At 39.9% G+C, this 27,151-nt stretch overlaps 2 protein-coding genes across 4 annotated transcripts in view; one reads left to right on the plus strand and one right to left on the minus strand.

Moving 5' to 3' along the window:
- Spg11 (SPG11 vesicle trafficking associated, spatacsin) overlaps positions 1-5,933 on the plus strand; it is a 67,909-nt gene extending 61,976 nt beyond the window's left edge. For 2 of the 3 annotated variants that reach the window (XM_048459518.3, XM_085696321.2), the window contains one exon: positions 220-711. In XM_048459518.3, the coding sequence (XP_048315475.3) occupies positions 220-400 (181 nt within the window). In that variant the 3' untranslated portion in view covers positions 401-711. Of the gene's footprint in view, positions 1-219; positions 712-5,077 lie in introns of those variants that run through there. The other variant, XM_085696322.2, reaches the window with a different exon arrangement.
- Eif3j (eukaryotic translation initiation factor 3 subunit J) lies at positions 1,251-21,331 on the minus strand. The gene is made up of 8 exons (XM_085696323.2): positions 21,180-21,331; positions 20,993-21,096; positions 10,597-10,651; positions 10,152-10,243; positions 6,032-6,146; positions 3,217-3,378; positions 2,755-2,828; positions 1,251-2,311 (listed from the first exon to the last, which is right to left on the minus strand). The coding sequence occupies exons 1-8, from the start codon at positions 21,223-21,225 to the stop codon at positions 2,180-2,182; spliced, it is 780 nt and encodes a 259-aa protein (XP_085552449.1). The 5' UTR covers positions 21,226-21,331; the 3' UTR covers positions 1,251-2,179.
- Positions 21,332-27,151: the final 5,820 nt, after the last annotated feature.

Raw genomic sequence — 27,151 nt, forward strand, 5'->3', positions numbered from 1 at the left:
CTGGCTTCAAACTCACAGAGATCCACCTGCCTCTGCTTCCCAGATTAAAGGTGTGAGCCACCAATGCCCAGCAACATAATTGCTCTTAATTAAATTAACTAATCAAAATCTAATACTAGTTTGATAATTTCCTAAGCTACAACACTCCTGCATGGTGGCATAGCTGATCCCCCCTTGTTGATACAATATTTAACCTGTACTTTAAATATTTTTGTGTAGATATAAACAACACCAGCCTACTGACAGGGTCACAGAAAACCTGAAGAAGTTACTTTCTTATTGTGAAGACATCTACCTGCATTACAAGTTGGCATATGAACACAAATTTTTTGAAATAGTAAATGTGCTTCTGAAGGACCCTCAAACAGGATGCTGTCTTAAAGATATGCTCGCAGCCTAGATCTGCTTTTTGTACCTATATGGCAATAAAGTATTTGGAAATCTTTCTCCCCGCTTCAGGTGAGAAGCCCAGAAACACACCATATCACATCAGTCATTTGTGGCTACAGGGAATGAAGGGGAAACTGGTATAAGGTCAAAGACTTGTTAGAATGGCTTCCACATTAGGAGAACAGTCATGATTAAAGAGTACCTATGCCTGCAAGTTCCAGTTTCAAAGCAATTTAATCTTATTTACACAGTTAAGGAACAGGTGATACATTTTAATGAGTTAGAAACTGGTAGTTCTATAATAAAATAGGTTTTAATTCAGTGTCTGTCATTATTACTGCTAAGGAGATCTTAGCCCTTGTCTGCCTTCAACAGTATTTACTGTAATTATTGCTGTGTAGTCACGGCCTTCCATTAATTCAAGTCATTTAGATGGTCCTGCTTTCCACTTAGTAGTCTACAGAGCTTTGAGGTTCCTATTGCCTATGGAAGAGAATTTAAAAACATTTTTTGACCAAGTGATAATTATGAGGACAAAAAAAAAAAAACCCACAAATTTGGTTAAATGACTTAAATGATCACCCAACTTATGCTTACAGCAATAACATGAGTAGTAGGGCGCCAATACTCCAAATAAATAGTTCTAAGGTACTTAATTGAGCCTCTAGTATCTAAACAACAAAATAATTTCCCAAATAAACAAAGGAAAGCGGCATCTGTTGTTCTACTAAAGACCCCAAACATTCCTGCTTCAAAACTGTAACTACATCAGGCACTGGTTAAGCCTTGGTGAGTACAAAGAGAACTCCACCCAAGAGCTGCATCCTGTACTCTACTATCTCTTGGGAGGTAACACAAAATTTAAGTCCTCACAATAGTGATTTTATTAAATTAGTTGCTTTATAAAACATTGTGGATGTCATAATTGTTAACATAACAATTTACCAAACTGTAGTTTGCTGAGTATGTTTTATAAAGAAAAGAAAATGCCAAAACCCTGTTAAGTTTTTCTGTTGCAGCCTAGAAGAACAAGATTTGTTTCTCAGACACTTGAGTCAGGCAAATAGAAACGGTTCCCTCCCCCATCTGAAGTCTTCCATCAGTAGAAATGGGCCGATAAATAACTAGACAGTCAATGTACTGGAGCGTCCACCACTGGCACTGTGACAATGGAGAGGTTTACCTTCTTCAGCTTCAAAGTTGAAGGGTTTTGGTCATTAAAATCTTAAGTATCAAACTAGTATTTTTCAGTCACAATCTTATCTTCACTCTGAGATAAGCAGTCTTCTTCACAACATGTTTTTAATATCCTCACACTCAAATTTTAGACAAAGCAATTTTAATACTAGGTGCATCCCACATGCCCTTGCTTGCTGCAAACTGCTCTTCTTGACAAGTTATGAAGTAGTTCAAGGAGGTATGGTTAAGGCTGTATTACTGAATGGTGCTGGTAAATACTACACAATTTGTCATGTTGCGACCTTTGTTTCCAATTTAGTGACTGCTGCTATGGAATCAGATAGCAACAATGACAACATTATTAGGTTTGTTTTGTTTTTAAACTATGATTTAGTAGCAACTGAAGTTCCCAATTTTAACCCCTTGGCAACAAGATCCAAGTTCCCTCATTTGCTCATTAGCACCTGAGTGTCAAGGGGTTAAATAACCAGCACGAAAGATACTGCACTTCTGATTGTAGCATTTGGCAGAACTGAAAGGAAAGGAAGTTGTGCTACATGTTGAAGGGATTGTGGGCAACAGAAAGAAGACACCAGGAGAAGACAGAATGTCACATGAAGTCTTCGTAGTCTTGTACATAGCCTCCGTCATATCCACCATAGTCTGCAAGGTCATCTTTCATAGTGGCCTTTAATCCCCCTCCAGGAACCACACCTTTCTTCTTCTTTTTGGCTTTGTTTTGCTAAAAATGAAGGAAGAGTTAAAATTCATGAACCTATATGCTATGGACATTTCACCTGTCACAGCAAACACTTGAGATGTTAAAGCTACAGTATTTTGGTGGTTTTGGTGGTGGTGGTGGTTTTTCGAGACACGGTTTCTCTGTAGCTTTGGAGCCTGTCCTGGAACTAGCTCTGTAGACCAGGTTGGTCTCAAACTCAGAGATCCACCTGCCTCTGCCTCCCGAGTGCTGGGATTAAAGGTGTGCACCACCACCCAGCTAGGCTACAGCAAGTCTTATTGTCTCAGAAAAGAATACAAATATTTCTATGAATGGAGACAACAGGCACCACACTGCTATTCTGTCCTAACTTAAAATTTCAATAAGCTCTTTTCCGTGTTGAGGGAACTCGGCCCACAGCCCCACCCTAACACAAGGCATTTCTCTGTACAGCTTGCTCTTACCTTTTCTTGCTTCTGTTTTTCACTGCAAAGCACAGTCAATGAATTGGTAATCTTTTTCAAGTCATCAATTTCCACTTTAAAAAAAGAGAGAGGCATATTACTAAACTTCAATTTTTAAGCACTTTAAAAAATAAAATCAAAATAGATATCCTTAGAAAGTCATTTGTATGTAACCTAGGTAGCTTTATTATAAAACTATGAATTTCTTCTTCATAAATAAAGAAGTAAGTAACTGTTCAGTCTATAGCTAGACTCAGTGATAGCACACTAAAGTATAATGGTCAACTCAATGGACCCCCAAATACTCTAACTGGAGAACATTCCAAAAATATCTGCTAAAAAGGAAATCCCAAAATTCTATATTATATAGCATTAAAGCTTATATTTTTAAAAAAAACTTTCCCAAGTATGATGTTCACAATATAATCTTAACAAAAGGGGCTAGAAATCAGCATCACTTACATGAAATACAGACATCTCGAACTAAGGCTTCCAAAAAGCTGGCATAATATAGTGATTTTTCATATTGTGTAATTTTATCTTTTAGTAATTTTCCAAACTCTGTGAAATCATCTCTTGAAGATGGGTTCATAGCATCTATTCCATAACCTGTATTATTAACACCTGCAGGAGAGAAGACCTGAAGTATTAGGAAGATACAAACATTTTAAGTTCATCAATGGGGACTAGAGAAATGGCTCACAGGGTAAGAGCTTCCCGTGTAAAGAACTGACGACACAAAACTGTCTTCTGACCTCCACATGCTCCTCCCCGTAACAAAAACTTTAAAGTTCATAAACCAAGCTGCTATCTAAACAATCAGTTTTACTCTAAAGCAGGACTTTATAAAAACATGCGCCACCATGACCTGCATGTGGACATCAAAGGATAACTTTCACTCCTTCCACCAATGAGGGTCCTGGGGAATCAAACTCAGGTTAGCAGGCTTATTAGCCACTGAGCCACCACTCCCGCCCTAGGAAGCTTTTTAAACTACTGAACTTTTTAACCTGGGTCAGTGGGAGTTCTTGGACAGAATTCAGAAGGGTGCCTTTGAAATTCAAATTAAAAAAAAATTATTTTATCTTGAATTTTACTGACCTCCAATTTAGCATTTTCTTCCATTTTTATTTTAGGCAACAATCATATTTAACAACAAACCCCATCACTGTCTGCTTACAATACTGTCAACTACTACCAATAAAAAAAATAAAATATGAAGTTGAGTAGTTACAAACATTTATAATCCCAGCATTTGGGAAGATGAAGAATTCAAGGCTGGCCTGGCAAGAACCTGTCTGAAAAAAGAAAACCACCAACCAATAAAATAAATAAATATGGGCTGAGAATTTAGCTTACTCAGATAGTGCTTGCCTAACATGTATGAAGCCCTGAGTTCAATCCCCTGCACTAAAAACTAAAAACCTTGAATTCTGTGTGAGTCATGGATTTGTTTTGGGGTTTGATTCCTGTTCCGACTGAAGTATTAGAAACACCTTTAATCCCAGCATTCAGGAAGCAGAGGCAAATTTCTCTGTGAGTTCCAAGCCAACCTGGTCTATATAGTAAGTTCTACACCAGCCAGAGCTACAAAGACCCTGTCGCAAAAACAAAAGCCGTAACTAGAAAAAGAATCCAAAGAAAGATGCTCTCAAAAGATCTGTCCAAGAAAGACAAAAGGGATGGGGGGCACCAAGTGTGACCGACCACCTACATTCAATCAATTCCCTGAACCCCCATGGCAGCAACTCTACAAGCTGTCCTCTGGCTTCCACAAGCATTCTTGGGTACACAAACCCAATAAATGTAAAAACAAAGAAAACTTTTTACAAAGATGGGAAAGGATAAGGAGACAGATATGGTAAAAATAATTAGCTAACTCCAAAAATTAAACAGAAGTAACCATGTGTTAAAACCTGAGAGAAAAAATAATTTAGCCTAAAATTCTAGGCTAAAAGTATGTATGCTGCTTAACATACCTTTTTCAATGTCAAATAATGATCTAGCAAAACCACAAATTCAATTCCTATTAACCAAATAGTGACTGTTAGCTCATTTTTCACTTCTTAATTTTTAACTGGTACCCCCATGAGATTTTCTGCACTGAGCATACACACATGGGCTGTCTTGAAGAGAGGAACACGCACAGTTACAGCCAACATTGCTAGAAACCCATTGAGGGTATGGACACACTTTCCTAAAGGGAAACAAGCAAGCCTCTTTGTTCTAGAGAAGGGGCTGGTGAATTTTTTCACACCAGGTAATGACAAACTTGACAAATGAAGTAGTCTGTATTTCTCTATTTCTTTTAACTCTTCCTTAGGTATGCTGGCTAGTTCTATGTCAACATGACAAACTAGAGTCCTCTGAGAAGCGGGAACCTCAACTGAGAAAATGTCCCCACCAGATTGGCCTGCAGTACATTTCTTGATTTTTGATTCATGTGGGACAGCCCAGCTCACTGTGGGCGATGCCACCCCTGGGCAGGTGGTCCTGGGAACTGTAAGTAGCAGACTGAACAAGCTCTAAGGAACAAGCTAGTAAGCAGCAATCCTCCATGGCTTTTGCTTCAGTTCCTGCCCTGACTTCCCTGATGATAGACTATATAAGCTGTAAGATAAATGATGGTCCTGAAAGGTAGGGCATTATGAAGGTCAAAAAAGGAAGGAAGGAAGGAAGGAAGGAAGGAAGGAAGGAAGGAAGGAAGGAAGGAAGGAAGGAAGGAAGGAAGGAAGGAAGGACGGACGGACGGAAGGAAGACTGAACACAAGGCAATGCCAAAACTGAATATTCTACATGGACCAATCTGCTCTGTCCAAGTCCTATCTAGACTTATGGCAACAGGATGTCCCCAAAGACAGTTGGATACTTCAATTTCAAAGCCATAGACAGCAGAATCTATCCAGTTCATAAGTTTAGGCAACAGTACACTTTACTGGTCTACTGGCATCTTTTGGAGGGCCTTGGAAGGCAGTCTTGCTATATAGCCCTAGTTAACCACCACTTCTAACCCTTCTGTCTCAGCCTTCCAAGTGTTAGGAATATGGGCATGTGTTACAAATGATGTTTTATATATATATGATGCTCTAAAGTATTACTCAAAAAATTTGAAAATAGGTCTATACTTTGTCAAATAATCTTAAATATATAAAGAGCTTAAAACGGTGTTCTAATCTCAACTGGAATGTGTGTGTCCTTTAAAAATATGGTTTTTGATCCCTCACAGGTAAGGTAGTAAGACTGGCAGAATTTTTCAACATCGCACCCACCATCTTACCAAAAGTTTCTTTTGCTAATTCAAGGTCTGACTCTTCCTGTAGCTTCTTTAGCCGAAGTTTATCTGCTAATTGTTCTTCAGGTGTTAGCACTTTAGGTTCTTCAGACTCTTCTAACTAAAATGAAACACAAGTTTCACTTATAAAAGATAAGTTTATAGTGAACAGAGTATATTTTTATATTGTATGAATTTTATGTCATCAGCACTTACACAAAGAAGCAAGCACATACTTGTAATCATACAAATGATTACTATATTTTGGCATTCTTCCAAACACTTTAAAGGATATTCATATCTCAATTATATAATTAAATAAAGCATGGAGACACAGAGAGGTAAAACAACTTGCACACAATAGTAGGGGTAATATTTGAACCCAGGAAGGTAGAGGCTATTTAGCTCCCCATCCACTGTTAAAACTGAGTAGATGAAATTATAGGTAAGATGAAATGGCACTCTTCACATGCTGCCACAACAAACATTGAGCAACCTTTCTAGAATATGGAGACCTCTATCAGGCATCTTAAAATATTTCTACATGCTTTCATCAATTCTATAATATTTGTGTTAAGAAACCTGAGATGAGGGCTGGGGGCTGAAGAGGTGGCTCAGTGGTTAAGAGCGCCAGCTGCTCTTCATAAGACAGGGGTTCAAATCCCAGCACCCCCATGGTAACTTAAAAAAAAATCTAGTTCCAGGAGATACAAGTTCTTTTTTTTTTTTAAAGGGAGGAGGCACTGAGATGGCTCAGCGGCAAAGATTACCACTGGCTGTTCTTCTAGAAAACCAAGTGTTCTTCCCAGCACCCACGCGGGGGTTCACAACGACCTACAACTCTAATTCGAGGGAATCCAAAGCTTTCTTCTGGCCTCCAAGGGAACCAGGCACTCAAGTGGTAGATAAGACAGGCAAGCATGCAGGCTAAACACCCATACACATAAAATGGGATGGGAGGAGGGGGAGAAACCTGAGCTGCACACAAAGATATCCATTGGAATACTATTTATAATTGCAAGTAAATTTAGTGACATCCTAAATGTTCAACTACAGAATGTTTAACACACTGTTCCTCTGACAATGTAGACATTAAAGATGTTTTCAAAGCATCAGAAAAGGTTTTATTTTAGAGTCACAAATGTAATCAAAATACCAACATGACACCCCAGTAATGTAAAGCTCTCACTTATTTCCCCCAGCCCTCTGAAGGGGTAGATAGCAACTGGTGTTACTGGGGAAAAGAGAAGCACCTGCATGTTCCCGCCTATGCAAGTTTTCATGTTGAAAACACATTTCCTTGTTCATGAAGTGGAAATGTAAAGAAGTTAAAAAAGAAAGATGGAATATTTCCAAGTGTCTTTAGACCTAGACAAAGATCAAAACTGAAAATATCTCAATGTCAGGCTTAAGACAAACTAAGGACACTGAAGTTAAGGTCTCCTCAAGTTGGAGACTAATATAAAAGCCCGAAAACCTGGCCAGGTGGTGGTGGTGCGTGTGTTTAATCCCAGCTCTTGGGAGTTCTAGGCCAGCCTGGTCTACAGAGTTCTAGGATAAACAGGGCTGTTACACAAAGAAACCCTGTCTCCGAAAACAAAACAAAAGCCTAAACTCCACTTAAGAGCTTTAAATTTTATTCTTTAGTATGTTATAGTGGGGTTTTTTTTTGAGTTTTTTGATTTCTATATTTTTTTGACATAGCCTCATACAGTAAGGGAGGGATAAGAGTACGGGTATATGCCACCATGCACAGCTCTTACCATGTTTGCTTCTTTATTGAGACATGATCTCTATCTGTACCCCAGGCTATTCTATCCTCAAATCTGTAACTCTCTCAGTGGGATTATAGGCATGCAGAACCACAACCTGCTTGAAACTTCAATGTTTTTATCCTTATCTAGTTATTCATTCGTGTGTGTGCACCACACATGACGGTGGTGGTGGTGTGAACAAGCCTCCCCTACCCCCACCCCCGAACTGGCCTCAAACTCACTATGTAACTTCAGACAACTCAAACTTCTTATCCTCCTGCTTCCATCTCCCAAGCATGTAGTGCCACACTGTTTTATGAAGTGTGAAGGATTGAACACAGGGTTTTGTAGATGGTTCTATACCCATCTACACAGTGGCAGCACTAAGTAGACTCTTTAATTTTTAAAAACAGCACATGAAGTTGGGAAGAAGAGTAATGGGGAAGACAGGAGAGGAGGAAATAGGGGTTTGAGCTAAATACATTATATACAAGTATAAAAGTCTCAAATAATAAACTACTGTACTTGAGTAAAACACAAGTTACAAAAATCTTATAACAAGTTTATATGAAAACAAAGAATTGTGTTTTTGGCAGAGTCAGACATGGTGGCTCACACCTTTAATACCAGCACTTGGAGGCAGAGGCAGGTGGATCTGAATTTGAGGCCAGTCTGGTCTACAGAGCAAATCCCAGGAAAGATAAGAGTTACACAGAGACACTGTCTCCCCGCACAATACCACCCCCCAAATAAAGCAGACTGACCATAGCACCTTTCACATAAGCAAGCACTCTATCAATGAGCTGCATCTCATAGATGTAGACCTCATGCTACATTTCTTTCACTGGTAAAAAACAAGCTATACAGACATAGCTAAAAATATAGTTTTCTAAAGTATCAGGGATATTGCATAAATACAACCTGATACGAAAAAAATCCCCTTTTCAGAGGTTTAAAGGTACAATGCATATTAGTTATATTAAACAAAACAAAAATAGCTGAAACAAATTTGGGGACATATTAACAATATTAGGTGATATGTGCTATTTGTTGTTTTTGAGACAGTCTCACACTGTGTAGTCCTGGATGACCTAGAACTTGCTATATAGACCAGGCTAGCATACAATTTTTAGCAATCCTCCTCTGTCTGCCTCCTACATGCCAGGATTATGGGTATGGATACTACCAACATTTGGTTTTATGGGACTGGGCCTTACAATACAACTCAGGCTAGTCTTGAACTTACAGTAATGTAATTCACACTTATAGAGTACTGGGATTTCAGGAGTATACCACCATGCCTGATTATTTTCCTACTTTCATATTTGATCTTTTTTAAACAAAAAGTAAAGAAGTCAAGGAGGTGGTGGTGCAGCCTTTAATTCCACTCAGGAAGCAGAGGCATTCAAACAGATTTCTAAGTTCAAGGCCAGCCTGGTCTACAAAGTAAGTTCCAGGACAGCAAAAGCTACACAGAGAAACCCTGTCTCAAAAAAACAGAACAAAACAACAACAACAAAAAGTAAAGTATTAGAGGTATTTCCATGTTATGTATGGGAAGATTTCTACAGTAAAGTAAATAAAAATGAAGTGGAAACTACGGAAGAAAGGACAGCCAGTTAGTGGTGCATATCTATAATCTCAGTACTTGGGAAGTGGAGGCAGGAGGAAATCAAGTTCAAGGTCAGTCTAGGTTATATAACTAGAGTCTGTCTCAAAGAGAACTAGGGATACTACACACAGAAATATAAAGGTCTGATAGAAAGATAAGGAACAAGTGTTTACATGAGGGACAGTGGGAAAAGTCAGAATAAGTAAGGGGTTAGAAGTGTTTTATAATAGTTTGAATTATGAAATGTTTCCTATTAAAAAGAAAATTAATAAATACAACAATATTTCTGTGTCCTGCTACAAATAATCGAGAATAAAACCACTTTAGGACATGATAAAGGTTTGCTCAGTGTATTCTCTGTGTATACTGTGACTAGGAATAGCTGCGGGTGGGCTGGGCATACAGCTCAGTGGCAGAGGGATCACTTACATGCATGAGGCCCTGAATTCAATCCCAGCACTGAAAGAAAAAAAAAAGGCAAAACTGCAGGTGCTAGCAAAAAACATTAAATGTGGTCACTGCACAATCTAACTGTTATGATGAAACTGAAAATATTTTCAGGTGTAAGATTTCTGGGTTGGATTTTTGCAAAAACCACAAATCCCTTTGCTCTGGGATGTACCTATCTTATGGTATATCCATTTTGTCTTTATAGAGCCCTTCAAGTTGCGAGGTAATATTTGCAGCCAGTTAAGACGCTGTACCACAACTGACACATTATGAATTCTGTATGCATTTTATGGAAACTGACAGAACTTACCCTCTTTCTAATTTCTTCTTGCCTTTTCTTCTGCTGCCGTTCTTTCTCTTTTATCTTTTCTGCTATTTTTTTCTTTTCTGAAATTTTTACTTCTGAAAGAAATATTTTATTTACAATTATATTGAATACTTTCTAGTCTGTGGCTTAGGCAGATATGACTCTTGAACACCTGAAGAGACAAAACCTCCCTAGCTTTCAGAGTCTTATGGTGATATCTGGAAACGATAAAAGTTCCAGTACTCTTCCTTTTCCTTTCAAATCTTATCCCCAAAGATCCAAATAAGATTATTCAAATAACACCATTTCCTCTACTCTTTTCTCCTACCTAGATGACTCAGCAATCAAACAGAAAACCAGTAGGTACTTAATCTGTTGTACAGAAGTACAAGAAAAGGAAAATATACAGAGAGATTTGGTTTAAAACAACAAAGCATCAGTGGCTCACCTGGTTTTACTTCTGCTTCCTCTTTATTTTCATCATCATCATCATCCCAGTTATCCTGAAGACAAGAACCTCCATTAGTAATTCTTACACATTTTCTTTCCCACAAGATTTCTACGTTTGTAGGGTGGTGGTGGCGCACGCCTTTAATCCCAGCACTTGGGAGGCAGAGGCAGGCGGATCTCTGTGAGTTCGAGGCCAGCCTGATCTACAAGAGCTAGTTCCAGAATAGGCTCCAAAACTACAGAGAAACCCTGTCTTGGGGGCCAGGATCTCTATGGTTAACTCTGCACAAACAAGTTTGTTGGTAATTTTTTGGTATTATAGCCTTTGTAACAGTAAGGCCCTTAGCCAAGGGTTATCTTCCCATTTTTTTTCAAGACTACTTCTGTATCTCAGAAGTATAAGAAGTTTTATAGGGTCTGTTCCTAGTATTCTGTAAATTCCTGTAAATTCTGTTGCTTTTTAAGTACGTTTCCCTTCCTCCCATAATGCCCTATAATTAGTTATTCATGTAGCAAAGGTTACTGGGCTCTGAACATTAGTATGAAGGACAGAGTACAGTATAGTCTAGTCTGGCCTTGAACTTCCTGGTCTTTCTGCCTCCACTTCCCAAGTGGTTGAAATACAGATCACCACACCCAGTCTTTGAACAATAATTTCATCACTTAAGATTTATTATCAATTCCTTACTTATAATTCTCTAATTCAAAAATTTGCAATGTTTCGGAATTCAAAACATTCTTTAGGATCAACATGTTGGCACAAGAATATTCCATACTTGGGGTGGGGGGGTACTTTAATGCCTTTAATGCCAGCATTTGGGAGGCAGAGGCAGGCGGATCTCAGTGAGTTGAGGCCAGCCTGATCTACAGAGTGAGTTCCAGGACAGCTAGGGCTGTCTCGAAGGAAAAAAAATATTCCATACTTACAACAAATGGACCTAGTACCACAAGCCTGAATATAATTCCAGCTACTTGAAAGGTAAATCAAAGTTTAAGGCCTGCCTCTACAAAGTGAGTAATCCTGTTTCAAAATTAAGTATAAAGAAAGAGAGAAAGAGAGAGAGAGAGAGAGAGAGAGAGAGAGAGAGAGAGAAACAAGCAAGCAAGCAAGCAAGCAAGCAAGCGAAATTATATAATAAATTGCTTGCTTGGCATGCACAAGACCCTAAGTTAAATCCCCAGTACTACCAAGAAATAAAAATGACAACAGAAAATTCCACATCTGATCCATTGATAGATCTTTAGTCAAACAGAATGCTTAAAATAGTGTATAAAATTACCTTCCAGCTATGGGTATAAGGTATATTTAAAACAAAAGAATTTCATGTTTACTTGGGTCCCATACCATTACATATACATATATAAACCTCAAAATCTGAAGTGAAAAAAAGCCCCTAAATGGAAATATTTTTGCCCCAAGTGTTCTAGATAAGGATATACTATACAACCAGTACACATCACCTAAAAACAACAGAAAGGGCACACTACTTCTTGACTTTTGAGACAGGGTTTCACTATATATTCCATGCAGGCCTCCAACTCGGCGATCTCCCCACCTCTGCCTCCAAGTGATGAGATCGAAGACATGAAGCAGGCCCTCCACACCAGCCTGACAAATTAATTCTTCTAATTGTACTTGCTAATCTCCAGTACACTAGTGAGCAGAACAGAGATAATAGGCACCCTTATCTGTTCCTCTCTTAATGAAATTGTCCCCCAAATACAGTAAAATCTGAGTCATTGGCTTTTGCTTCCTCTAGATTTGCATTAAGTAAAAAAAAGAAAAAAAATCTCACACCAAAGAATTCACCATGTTTTCTTCTAGAATGTATATCGTTTCATTGTTTTTTTACTTAGACCCCTGATCTATCTATAGTAAAAACCACAGACCTTGTCATATAGACTTGGCTAGCCTAAAGCTTGCAGTGACCCTGATCTATCTCCTTCCTGAGTGCAGAGGTTAAAGTGGAACTAATGCCCATTTAGTACCTCACTGCTTTCATTACAGAAATTTTATGGTATGTTTAATGTCTGCATACATAAAATAATGTGTGTTTAATGTCATTCCCAATTTTAGAATTTTTTAAAAAGATTTATTTATTCATTACATATACAATGTTCTGCCTGCATGTATACCTGAAGGCCAGAAGAGGGCACCAGATCTCATTACAGATGGTTGTGAGCCAGCCCACTGTTAGGATTTTTAATGTTTTTACTGTTATGTTTGTTTTTCCATAAGTCTTTATATCCACTTATCTAATGCCATAAAAAGCTTACCAATTAAAAATACAAGATAACCAAGTTCAAATTTATAAGCCTTAAGTAAGTTGCTGTCTTATTTTTAATTTGACAAACTCTACCTATATAGCCCAAAATGGCCTTCCCTTACTGCATTCTGAGATTACATACGTGTGTGTACTGCCCATTGCTTTTCAGTTGTTTCGTTCATCAGATGGACCAAGTATGCTGCTCTCTAGTCAATGGGTTGTTTCAAGCGGTATTGCTTACAACACAATCATAGTCAATGAATCAAATTACACAGTATTTTTAGGCACAGTATTAGAGATGAATGAAGAACTAATTAACCCTTTATGGCTCTGCCTCCTTAAGCCAGGCAAGGCACTCTGAAGTAGACCTATAATCTTTTTTCTATGCTTAACTCTATACTGAGCTACATATAAACCTAATGTCAAACAATTTTCTGAAGACACTATAGAATTTACAAGATTCCAGTTTAGCAGGGATGGAGACAGCCCTCAATTTAAATTCTGCTTTAATTTATAGGTAGAACACAGTCTCAGCAACCACCAGGCACAGTATGACATGTCATTTAAAGATGAGACATCAGAGAGAAGATGCAAAGCAGGAAGCCCTAATGCTATTAGAAGAGGCAATGGCTGACTAACACCACAGCTATGACAAACACAAGCGTCTAGTTTTATAGTATTACAGACCACAGGTCTAAATCAATGCAGGTATATATACTAAACCTCAATAAAAAAACAAGTTTGTACATCCAGCAAAGAAATTTAAAAAAATCTATCCTCCTAATTGGAATAATATATGCAAGTAAGTATGTGTATGTATACGTTTCTAAAACATTCTATTTTCTATGTTTGGGTGTTCAGCCTTCACGTATGCCTATGTATGCCTATGCCATCTCTCAAGCCCTCATATTAATTTTCTTAAGAGAGCACACAGAACTATCAAAGAAGGCTCAGTAGCTTTCCACAGGAGTTTTTTAAATTTTGGCTCTTTAGCTACGAAATTAGCAAGTCCTGAAAATTTAACATAGGGTATAGAATACCTACCACAATTGCTATCTATCCTGTAAACACAAGAACTCTGTAAACACTGGCAAGTTTTCAGATAAAATGACAAAAGTGTTGCAAGACACTTAAAATAGACAGTAAGCGTATCTATCACTTCAAAATAAAAAAGACCTAAGTGTTATTTGGTTCAAGATACAATCTATTAATATCCTATTAAAAATACCTTTCCCAGAAACTGGAATATATCTCAACAGAGACAACATTCGCACAACATGCATGAGGTCCTGGATTCAATCTCCATTATTGACACAAACAACAGAAACTCCAGAAATCTGATCCAGGTATCCTGGTGGCTCATGCCTGTAATTTTGGCAGTTGGAGAGTGGAGACAGGAGGATCAGGAGTTCATGGCCATCCTCTGTTACAAGTGGAGTTCTAAGCCAGCCAGGACCATACAACTATAACAAAAACATTAACTGCCTTCCTATAACGGCCAGCTTTAGAAGAGAGACTGTTTATATTTCTTTATGCTTAATATCATTCGAATTGAATCATTTGTCTGAAAGAGATGGCTGCTTTTCAAGTTCAAAATCTTTTTTTCAAGACACGGTTTCTGGGAGGGAGGGAGGCACATGCCTTTAATCACTGCACTCGGAAGGCAGAGGCAGGCAGATCTCTGTGAGTGCGAGGCCAGCCTGGGCTACAAGAGCTAGTTCCAGGACAGGCTCTAAAGCTACAGAGAAACCCTGTCTCGAAAAATCAAAAAAACTCTCGAAAAATCAATCAAACAAACAAACAAAAAGACAGGGTTTCTCTGTGTAACAGCCCTGAACTGTCCTGGAACTCTGTAGATCAGGCTGGCCTTAGAATTACAGAGATCTGCCTGCCTCCCAAGTGCTAGATTAAAGGCATACAGCTGCCCCTCAAAATCTTTTTTCTAACCAAACACAACCAAGTATTAAAATCAAAACAAATACTTTATATGTATGTATGTATACATGTGCACATATTATATATATGCACTTAAATTTATAATAAAGTACCTAGTAGTTGGCTGGTTCTGCCATTTTTACAATACCGAAATATTGAGTGTCATATCCAGTGAGAGAATATATTCAAGTCTGAAAATGCTTTCCAGCTGAAGGAAGATATATTTATAGATTGTTAAACAGGAATAGCTTCAAAAGAACAGTAAAACGGCTTTTGCCTCATAGCAATATCTCAGGAGCAAACATATACTTCTCTCCTTTTTTCCTTAAATAATTTAGTTTAGATACAGCAAAACTTCCTGATGCATATTTCTTTTAAAGGTCGAGTAGCCCAGAGTAACTTCACACTCCCTATGAGTAGATGACTTTGAACTTCTTACCCTTGCTGAGATTATAGGAAGGCACCACAATCATGTTTATGTAATGCTGGAAATGGAATCCAGAGCTTCATGTATCCTAGGCAAGCACTCTATCACCTGAACTATATCCCCAGCACACAAAATATATCATAATTCCTTTATGGAAAAACAACTTCTTAGTACTCTGTAAATTATATGTGGTTTCTGCTCTAAACAGCCTCAGAACTGATAGGGATAGACTTCTCATAAAAACTCAGTTTATGGAAGAAAGTTAAATAAATGTTCTATCATCTTTCTTAAGTCAAAGTAATTGTTTCATAAATTCTACTCCATGTAATCCAATTCATTAAGTTTGGTTCAGCACTCTGTTGTGCTCTAGCTCAATGCCTACCTGTCTTATATTCAGAGTGATTATTAACAAACTCTACATTCTTGGCTGAGCAGTATCACAATCAAAAAACTAAACACTGAGTCGGACAGTGGTAGCACACATCTTTAATCCCAGCACTTGGGAGGCAGAGACAGATAGATCTCTGTGAGTTCGAGGCCAGCCTAGTCTACAAAGTGAGTTCCAGGACAGCCAGGGCTGTTACATACAGAAACCCTGTCTCAAAAAAACAAAACAACAACAAAAAATACTTGTTGAAATAACTGACTCCAGGGCTGGAGAGATGGCTCAGAGGTTAAGAGCACTGACTACCCTTCCAGAGGTCCTGAGTTCAGTACCCAGCAACCACATGGTGGCTCACAACCATCTGTAACAAGATCTGGTACCCTCTTCTGACCTGCAGGCATACATGGAGGCTGAACACTGTGTACATAATAAATAAATAAATCTAAAAAAAAAAAGAAATAACTGACTCCAAAGTTATCTTCTGATTGCCACGTGTACAATGTGGCACATGCACCCACACAAAAAAAGGAAAAAAAAAATTAAAGTATGTTTTAGGATTGAAAAAGAAGTCCAATGATAGCATATTATGTGTAAGCACTTGGGTTTGCTCTCCAGTAACTGCAAAACAACAACAACAACAACAGTTATAATAAGCTAAGTAAAACCGTGCTATTTTACAAAAATTATAATACCAAAATGATTAGGATTTTCTTAACAGTCATCTGTTTGAAGGTCAGACATAGTGGCTCCTTCACACTATAATCTCAGCACTTGGGAGGCTAAAGCAGAACTGACAGGGGTTGTAAGGACAGCCTTGGCCATAAAAGGCAGGCTGTCTCAGTGGGGAAAAAAAGTGATGGTCACTCTCTTCATTCAGCTGAGGATTGGGAAACAGTGAAGAACTTATTAAACTACATCTGTTTATTTGTAATTTCCTGTAAAATTTAGAAAAATAATCTCTTCAAGATACGAATTTTCAGCAAAGCATGGTGGCAACCACTTGTAATTTCAGTACTCAGAAGGCCGAGGCTGGAGAACCTTAAAAATTCAAGCCTAGCCTCATCTATATAACTCGATTGCCTCTCCCACCTCCCAAATAAAACAGGGTTGGGGATATAGTCCTGTTGGTAGAGTCAGGACATTCTGAGTTTGATCACTGGAACTGCATAAGTCAGGCCTCATAGCACACACTTGTAATCCCAGCACTTGGGAAGCCCAAACCAAGAGATCAGAGTCCAAGGCTATCCTTAGGTACACAGTGAATCTGACACAATCCTCGGCTTTAGGAGACACCAATTTAAAGAAAACAAAAAGATACCTATTTATGCAAAATGGTCACCTTCTGAGTAATCAGAGGGTGTTTTCTCTAAAACACAGATCTTCATGAGACATGCATATATAATCAAAGAACTTGGATGGCTGAAGCAGGAGGATCCAAATTGGAGATCCTGTCTCAAAATTAAAATATACAAACACACTAAAATAAAATATAAATCCTGTTCTTCAGAATACTTGAAAAATGCCCTTACTCTGGAAATTTTAAACTTATTACTTTGGATAGATCCTTAAAGAAAATGAGTAGGACATGACTGCTTAATGCTCAGTTTTACCTGGGTCAATTCTCTGAGATTATGTGTAATAAATCAATTTAGCTAGAGAAAGAACTGGCTGAGGGCTGAAGATGTAACTCAGTTGTTGGCTCTCCCTGGACTCTATCCCCAAGTCAGCATCAACTGGGGTAGTTGTACAAGCCTGCAATCCTAGCACTCAGGATGTAAAGCAAGGGGATCAGGATTCCAGGTCACAGAATTCAACTGGCTACACAAGGGCTGAGGCCAGGCTGGGGCCACATGAGATCCTGACTAAAAAAACTAAACATACACGGATAAAAACAAAACAAATGCCTGAGAGAGTTGAACACAGTCAGAAGCTTCCCCTAAAAATCTGTGTACCTTTTGAATAAGCCTAATTTGTAACTTGTTTAATGGGAATGCAGGCAATCCAGTAAAATGGTTTTAAAGCTGCCTTGTCGCTGCTTCCATCAAGTCTAAATCCTGTGTCTACATCCTGCACGTCATTCCAGTCATATACACAAACTAAAACATTCTTTCCAGACCTCTGTGTATCAGGATAGTAAGAAAGGTCCAAGTAAATAATGCCAGAAATGTTATGTTCCACTTAATTACATACATACATACATACATAGATGTGTCTCTGCCTGCCTGTCTATGAGTGTGTATGTACATGTCTACAAGAACAGACTCCAGATGCCCTGGAGCTAAAGCCACAGGGATTGTGACAGGAGCTCTAGGAATCTAACTCTGGTCCTCAGGAAGAGGCTGCTACTCTTAACCTCCACGCCATTTCTAGTCACTTCTCACCTATTTACTGGGAAAAAGTCTATCCTTTAAGAACTCTGCAACTTAAGTCCATTTTTGCCACCACAAGATAAAGCTTCTGAAAAGGGCAGTCAATCAGCGAGTAACTAAATAAACAGCATTAAACTGGCAATTTATAAAGGTCACTTTATCCTGACATAAAATGAATAATGCTTTCTAAGGTTTTGCAATAGAACTCTCACTCAACAACCAAAGTTGGTCCTAAACTCCTGGAATCAAGAGATTCTCCCTCAACTTCCCCAAAGTACTGAAACTACAGGCACTGGCCATCATGCCAAACTTGGGCATTTTATAAAAAAATTCACACACTGAATTGTTTAAGGACTACAATTATTTGATTTCATGAAAAGTAAACCTTGTTTGCATACCCCACAATAAGATTAAATGCTGAAAGCAGACAGTGGTTGTGCACGCCTTTAATTCCAGTACTTGGGAGGCAGAGGCAGGCGGATCTCAGTGAGTTTGAGGCCAGCCTGGTCTACAGAGTGAGTGCCAGGACAGGCTCCAAAAACAAACAAAAAAAATGATCTTCAAAAAAAAAAAAAAAAACCCACAAATTTCGTAGTAAATAAATACTATAGAAAATATTTATCTTTCTGGCCTCAAGAAATGATAAAATGTAGCACAAAATAAATCTCATTTAGCAGCCTAAATAAGTTCATAGGATTAAAAAAAAAAGTAAAGATCACTGAAAACTAATATTTATTGTATACCTATCAGGTTTTAGGAGACCCTGCTCAATGCTCATTTAAAATACATATTCTCATGGTGGTGCACTCTTTTGATCTCAGCACTTAGGAAGCAGAGCTAGGCAGATTTCTATGAGGTTCAACACTAGCCTGATCTACACAGTAAGTTCTAGGCCATACAGGGCTACCCAGTGAGGCCCTATCTCAAAACAAAACAAGCAAAAATAACAAACTATGTAATGCAGGTCTCATTAGGACATATTGAGAAAGCATAACTTGCTTATGGCCACAAATCTAGAAAATGCCATGGTAACATTATAATCAGTGTAATTCTAAAAGCCAGGAGTAAATAAATAAATAAATAAAAATAAATAAATAAATAAATAAATAAATAGAGAGCCAGGAGTCAAACTATTATACTGTACCATGAGATTGGAAATAAGCATTTCAACACCTTACTTTAAGACTCTAAAATTTAGCTCTAAGACTTAGACATTATGATTCACAACAGTAACAAAATTACAGTTATGAAATAGCAACAAAAATAATGTTATGATTAGGGATCACCACACATGAGGACATGTTAAAGGGTCACAGAATTAGGAAGGTTAAGAAACAATGTGAGTGATGAGAATTATTAACATCAGGCTCAACACCATTTAGATGCCATAATCCCAGACAGATACTACATGGCATCATAACAGACAAATTTAAACAACTTTCTGGAACTTATTCCCAATTCCTCTCATTTCCCCAGCCCCCGTTTTGTTTTGAATTCACTCCCATTCCTTTTACTAACTTCTTTATCTTTATGTCTTAACTTCCACTTCCTAGAAAAAGTGAAAAACCAAAACTGAAAATCTGCTGTTGTGTGGTAACAGAAGGTTGGTAACAAATTATCCCCAAGTGCAATGCACACAACAGATAAACAAGCGTGGAAGTAGCTACTCAATAAAACTATTAGTCATTATTAACTTCAATGTATGCAGACCTCACCTCGTTCCTCAAACTCAGGCTGTCTGGCAAAGTGGACACACACTCAACAAACGTCAGAGACAGGACATAAAAACCCAAGCACTACTATTAAATTCACAGTGACTACCGAGCTCAAAATTCTGAACACCAGCAGGATTTACAAGGTACTAGATTAATCAAAGGAAGAAAAAGCGTTTTCTAGTCCATACAAAACTTTATCTCCACAAATATAGGAAGACTTTGAAAACTTCACTAGTGGCCAGGCGATGCTGGCACATGCCTTTAATTCCAGCACTAGGAAGGAAGAGGCAGGCGATCTCTGTGTGTTTCGAGGCCAGCCTGGTCTATAAGAGCGAGTTCCAGGAGAGCCAGAAAAACCTGTCTTGAAAAAAAACAAAAAAACAAAAAGAGAAAGGAAAAAGAAAACTTCACTAGTATACAGTTATGGAGCTGAGACTTTTCTAACTTTTTTTTTTAATGAACACAGAAGATAATGACATCTAAAGCTGTAGGATGTGCCCGTGGGAGTTTTCACAAACAATGAAGGTTAACAAGATTCGAACTTACAAGACAAAGAAAAACAAAACCACTGGCCCCTGGCCTGCTTCAACCACCGAATCTTGGGTGTTTTTCAAGGCCTGTCCCTATGTGGATGAATTACTGTTACCTTTCCCTTTTCCACAGTGCCCAGTTCTGGCCTAGGTTTCTGTCCACTAACCTGCTGGTTAACTCGGCGCTCAGGTCATCCTTCTTACCGCAGGGTGGGGGAAGGGAGAGCTAAAAGTTGTTTTACTGTTCCAATTCTAGTTTAGGAAAAACCAAGCTCTTTTCTGCATCCAACCGCTGTAACGAGCCACCGACCCTAAGGAGCCTATCTAAGTTACTGACACCCGGGAGCCTCGAACTGGGCAAGGCAGGCGGCTCTCCCTACTTTCCATATGGGACAAACACTGCAACCGAGTTTCCAATCTGCTAGGCTCGTTCCGGTGAGAGGTTCTGGACTGCAAAGCTTGCACGTGGGCCGATCCGACTGCTGCTGTCACTTCTCGTCGCCAGTTAGGATCTAGGCCGGGGAGCGGACCCCCGGTGAAGGGCTGGGACTCCGGGCTGCCGCCACCTTCGGCAGAGTTCGGACGGACACGCCGCCGCCCGCTGCCCACATGGCCGGCCGGCCGAGGGAACCAGGGCTCGGCTGGGCCGACGCTCACGCGGGACCCACGGCCCGCAGGCCCGGGCGGTGCCCTGGGGCCCCCCGATCTGTCCGCCGGCCCTCAGCCAGCGCCTGCCGAGCGGCCTGGAGCCCCGGCCCGCACCTACCTTCACGTCTTCGTCCTCGTCTTCGCCCTCCCAGCGGTCCCCGCCGGCCGTGCCGCCGCCCGCGACCTTCCGCATCGGGTCCTCCATAGAGAACGTGTCCGCGTCTACGGAAGAGAGGGAGTCGCGTTAGTCCACGCGTGGGAGCGAGGCCGCCACGGCCCGCACTCGGGCCGGAACTTCTGCTCACCCCAGGAGTCTGAGTCGCCGGCCGCCGCCGCCGTCGCCGCCGCCATCTCGAGTCGGGATGAGCGTGCGTGAAGGGAAGAGCTGCGAAGAGTTAGCGCGGCAGAGGTGAGTCACCGGGCTGGTTCTCGTTGGCCCGCGCGGGGCAGGCTGGGACCGTGGCTGACTGGGCGCCCGCCCGGAGCCCCGCCCCTTCGGGCGATGCGCGCGGCGGGCGGGGCGGGGAGGGGCGGGGCGGAGCGACGCTTGGCTGGGAGACGCCAGCCCCAGCCGGGGGCCCCTGGAAGGAAAGAAAGTGCGCACGCGTGAGTCGGGAGGCGCTCGCCTTTCGGCTGCAGATCGCCAACCGCGAATGGATTGGGAGCGGTGTGGAGCGTCGGGTGGAGGCAGCCAGCACACGGGGCGGTCCTCCCACAGTCTTCCAGCTTGCGGGCCGGGAGATCGAAGTTGACCCCCATCTTTCGGGGTTTCCCCTTTTCGTGAGCCACCGGAGGCCAGCACTGTGATTCTTTGGCGAAAACATTTCGGAATTCCATGGTCTGTGCCAGGCATATGCTCTAGTTTGTTCTCAACCCAGTAGCAAAATAGTTATGTAAACAGATTTCGACATAGTGCTCTGGCTGCAACTAAAAGAAGCATTATGAGGTTAGATGTAAAAAGGTAGCATTAACGACGGCGGAGGTTGCAGTTTCCTGTCTGCGGTAGGCTGCCTGCGGTAGGCGCTGGTGAAATTGGAGTTTGAGAAACCGAGTGACTCCTCGGGTGCTTTTAGAAGGCTTGTGGTCCTCACCTGAAAGAATGCAATCGAATAGGTAAATTAGTGATAAAAAGCCTAAAAAGGCGCATTTTTCCCCCCATTTGGCACTGGACTTCCATTGTAAGGACATTAAGGGACAAGCTAGTTTAGAAGGAACGAGCTAGTTTAGATATTTTGTTAAGTTTATTTTCCGATATATTCAGGGTTTTTTTTCTTTTTTTTTTTTTTTTTTGGTTTTTCGAGACAGGGTTGCTCTGTCGCTTTTGGAGACTGTCTTGGAACTACCTCTTGTACACCAGGCTGGCCTCGAACTCACAGAGATCCGCCTGCCCCTGCCTCCCAAGAGCTGGGATTAAAGGCGTGTGCCACCACTGTTTGGCTATATTCATAGTTTTAAAAATCTTTAAAAGATATACAGTAACCAGCCATTCTCATTATGTTTCCATTTCTTGCGTATTTTTGATCTAAAAATAAACATTTCATAAGGTGGTCTTTCAAGAAGTGTCGTACAGTATTATTAAATCGTGAGGTGACAGTCTATAAAGACAGCATCTATTTGTAAAGGTGGATTGAAAGTTAAGCAAGAGAGACGGCAGCAAAAAAGAGGACACAATCACTCACAAATTTTATCTCAACACTTGGCAAAGTACCTAATACATAAGTATAATTAATTGCTGTGCTAAGGATAAAACCAAGAGCCTCTGCAAGCCTTGCACTACCACTGAGCTATGCAACCCCTAACTTCAGTGAATAAGTTCAGTGAGAAGAATTCAAGCCTAAATTAAGTTAGTTAAATTAAGACCCTCAAGAAGGAAGACTTGTGCCTCCAGATCTCCCTTGGGTCTTTATCCTACTTGCCTACCCTGAAGATTTTGGAGTTGTGTGATCTAAATTTCTTGAATTCTCTTTTTAAACATGTATCTCATTGATCTGTCTTCAGAGAGCCCTAATATGGTGACTGAATTTATTGAAGCTCCGAGTAAGAAAGGTTATGCTTTAGGAGACTGAGTGATTGTGACACTCACTAAGATGTGCATATCAAAACCTGAGAGCTAACCGTGATTTCTTGACTGCTCTGTCCCCCTGAGATTCCATCTGCTACTCAGTTTTGTAGCTCTGTTCTCATTACTGAAATTGAAAAATTACCATTACCTGAATCAGAGAGTTTTGTAACTTCAAATTGGTGTTCCATCTTCATCTCTTTCTACGCAGTCCATCCCCCACACAACAGTTTGCTTGCTTAAAAAAGTGATTTATGCCAGGCTGTGATATAATGTCCCACTGACCTGGCACCAGAGGGATAGCAAGCAACCTCTGCTAACCTTGAAACCCTGCTGGGTTATACCTGGCCTGGCTCCGGAGTTTTCCCATAGCCCCTTGGCCTTCCTTTGTTACAAATACCTTTTGCTGGGCAGCAGTGTGGTGCTCAAGCCTTTAATCCCAGCACTCCGGAGGCAGAGGCAGAGGGATCTCTGTGAGTTTGAGACCAGCCTGGTCTACAAGAGCTGGTTCCAGGACAGGCTCCAAAGCTACAGAGAAACCCTGTCTCAAAAAACAAACAAACTAATATCTTTTGCTGCCCTATGTTAATCTTACCTGAGAGTTTTCCAATGGATACAAAGCCTATGCAAAACTTGGTTTCAAGGAAAACCAGAAAACCCTGGTACTTCATGAATCAGGTATGTGTACCTGGCATTGTATTGTCCGAAGCTCCTATCAGTTTGTTTTGAGATATGGAAATCTGCTAGCTAACGTGTAAATATAGGAAAAATAAAGATGCTGGGAGGCAAAGGGAAGGCTTCAGTTCACCAAGGCACAGAGGCTGAATTCATTCTCAACGTGACTCTGAGTCTTCATTTCTTGGACACTTGTGAACCCACATACCCATGCCAAAAATAGTCATGACATTTTGGCACCCAACGTGTGGCTTGAAGATCAGAGAATTCAGCCATTCTGAGAACTAGGAAAAACTCTCAACAGTAAGAGAACCCCAGGATTGGCAAGATCATAGGGAATTTAAACTCCTTATCTCAGGAGCAACAAAATGTAGAGTTGCTAAAATGCTTGTCAAAAGAAAAAGTGGTAACTGCACAATTTTTAAAGATAGAGATAAAATGGCTCCCGACACGGAGAATAAATCAAGGAAAAAGACCCTTTTCTGTAGAAAAGAGGAAAGGAAAGGGAAAATATTGTATCAAGTCCTAAAAATTAAAAGACCTTATAAAAGAAAAATGACGAAAAGAAAAAAAGCCTTTTCCCAGTAGATATAGAGGGGGGAAAAGACTCTTTCTGATATAAGGAATTGAGAATAATTAAAAATCAGAGTTCTGGAAACTGGAGAGATGGCTCAGAGGTTAGGAGAACTGACTGCTATTCCAGAAGTCCTGAGTTCAATTCCCAGCAACCACATGATGGCTCACACCCATCTATAATGAGATCTGGTGCCCAGAACACTATATATATAAAATAAATAAATTTTAAAAATTCAGAGTTCTGTCTCTCTGGCTGAACTCTGCCTGTCAGGACAGTGCTGCAGCATCTAAATTACAAAGAAACAACAGGTGGACCTCACTGCTTCAGCCTGAGCTAGCTCAGCAAGTCAGAGCTTAGAATTTTGTTGTGTTTGCTTAACTTTGCTTAAAATTTTGCTGTTACTGTTTTTTATCCACACTGTTAATAATTGGCAAGTTGCATTAACATGTTACTTGGGATCTATAAAAAAGGATCCTCTTCGGGCAGCGGTGGCGCACACCTTTAATCCTAGCACTCAGGAGGCAAAGGCAGGCAGATCTCTGTGAGTTCAAGACCAGTCTGGTCTAAAAGAGCTAGTTCCAGGACAGGTTCCAAAACTACAGAGAAACCCTGTCTCAAAAAACAAAAACAAAAATCCTCTTTTTAAGATTTTATAAAAATGCTCCACAAATATTGTCTGAAGTTATGTCTTAAAATCCTATGAAGTGTTGTGCCCAGTCCATAGTTACCCCAAAAGACAGCCAGGGAGGCTGACTCACTGAAATGCAAAAGCAAGGTTTATCATGTGCACAATACAAGCTGGCAGGGACCTTGTCAAAGCAACTGACGCAGCAGCAGCAAGAGGAGGTCCCCCGCCCTTCTAGAGGGCATTATTTGAAGGCAAAAGCCAGAAAAGTTATATTAGCAGGGTGTGGGGTGACGGGTTCAATCCTGATTGGTTTGTGTCTAAGGACTTTTCTCAAATTTTATTTACAAACCTCGCCTGTTGCTTGTCAAGCTTTCATATCAGCTGACCTTCAGGTAGGGCCATTCTGCTGTTATCTGCACTTTCCAGGTGGCTACCCTGTCACTTTTGACCCTAGCCATTTCTGAGGACTAGAAGGTTTTACCAGAAATAGCTTAAGCAAGACACAGATGGAGGTGGAGGACAAAATGGAGGAACTTTGGTTCTTCATAGAGATTGTTTTAATGCTTTTAAAGATGGTTTATGTATAAAAGATTATGCAGATAAAAACTGGTTATAGAATTGCTCAGTTATTGTTGCCCCCATATCTTAAAGGTAAAACAGCTCCAATTATGAAGTAAAAGGTTCTAAATCACAGGGGAAAAAAGGGAAAAGGGTGTTTTGGTAAACTGTTATTAATGATGAGAGGCCAAAGTTAAAATTGCAAATAAGATGGAGGCCTATTGAATGCAAAGTTGACATACCTGTAATTTTTCAAAATTCTAAAATCTGAATTGACCTATTCAAGACGTCTCCACTCAACTTTTGGACAATAAAATCTTATCTCAGGTGGAACAAAATGTAAAATGGATTAAAAGTATAGAACCTGAAAGAAAGAAAAGGATATTAAAGTCTATGTGGATCAAACAGTGGCCCTTAACTAAAGAAAAAAACACTTGAGGAAGTTATAATAGAACAGTTAGATGCTAAGTACATTGAGGAAAATACCAGTCCTTAAAGTTCTTCTGTGTTTGTAATAAAACAGAATCTCACAAATGGAAAACATCAAAAATGTTAACTGGTCTAAGAGCTATTAGTAAGATAATTCAATCTATGGGATCTTTATAGCTTAAAATTTCTTTGCACAAACAAAATTAAAAAATTGCCTTTATGCTGCCTACTTACAATAATGCCTAGTCCATAAAGAGATATGAATAAAAGTACTTTCTTAGATTGTTAAATAGTGCAGCTTTGTGTCAATATTTTATAAATTAACCACTGGTCCCAGCACTCAGGAGGCAGAGACAGGCAGATCTTTGTGAGTTGGAAGCTAGCCTGGTCTACAAGAGCTAGTTCCAGAACAGGCTCCAAAGCTACAGAGCAACCCTGTCTTGAAAAACAAAACAAAAAAATTAACCACTGGAAGTGGTATGTAAACAATTTCTTCAGTCTATTATTTATCATTGTAAGGATGATATTTTCTTGACTGCTTTTGATACAGAAACCTTGGAAAGAATGTTTGATGCAGTACAGAAAAATTTACCCATTTGGGAATTACAAATTTCCCCCGAAAAAATACAAAGTGGAGATTCTTAACTATTTATGATTTAAAGTAAGTAAACAGAAATTCAGCTACAAAAGTACAGATTAGAAAAAACTCTAACCCAGAGATGCTTGTTAAACAGAGGGGAATATAAGGACCCTCAGAGATAGAATACATAATGCTTTACTAACTTCTAATTTTAAAAAAATGCTGATGAAACAGGATAGCAGCTGCTAAAAGACATTGGATGGTGGAGGGGAAACTGCTGAATTAGGTTAGTCCACGTAAAACCAGGGAAAGTGTTAAGTTAGGCCCGAGGTTATGTTCATGTTTCCACAGGAAATAAAAGATTGTGGATCCCATCAGAACTGATAAAAATCCAGCACAGCCAAGAGGAATGCTTGAGCTGCTGAGAGGCCTCCGGGAAGCAAAGGCCTTTGGAGCAGACAGCGTTTCCTACCACCTGGAGACAGTTTAAGAGTTTGTGTGACAGAGGGGAGGCGAATGACTCAGAATGGTACAGCTCTGTTCCTCGATACACTTATTTGTGGTAATTAGACAGGTGACCGGGACAAAATATACATACTGGGCTTTTATCCCCTATCCTCCAATTAACATAGCAGTGACTTGGGGAGATCCTGCAGTAGTTAATGCATTTTCATGGCTACCTTGTCCATATGACATCAGAGGTCCTTCTCAGTCAAGGGGAAGAGGGTAGGTAGAGGATTGACAATCACACTGTGGGAATACAAGGAATTC

The sequence above is a fragment of the Myodes glareolus genome, chromosome 10, assembly GCF_982192425.1.
Source record: "Myodes glareolus chromosome 10, mMyoGla1.1, whole genome shotgun sequence".
NCBI lineage: Eukaryota > Metazoa > Chordata > Mammalia > Rodentia > Cricetidae > Myodes > Myodes glareolus.

What these genes read in the sequence shown, in the direction of transcription:
- Eif3j (XM_085696323.2), bottom strand. Translation starts at nt 21,225, where the DNA reads ATGGCGGCGGCGACGGCGGCGGCGGCCGGCGACTCAGACTCCTGGG. An exon ending in GGAAGCAGAAGTAAAACCAG is followed by an intron (nt 10,244 to 10,596) that starts GTGAGCCACTGA and finishes TATTTCTTTCAG; the next exon opens with AAGTAAAAATTTCAGAAAAG. An exon ending in TCGAGATGTCTGTATTTCAT is followed by an intron (nt 2,829 to 3,216) that starts GTAAGTGATGCT and finishes CTTTTTTTAAAG; the next exon opens with TGGAAATTGATGACTTGAAA.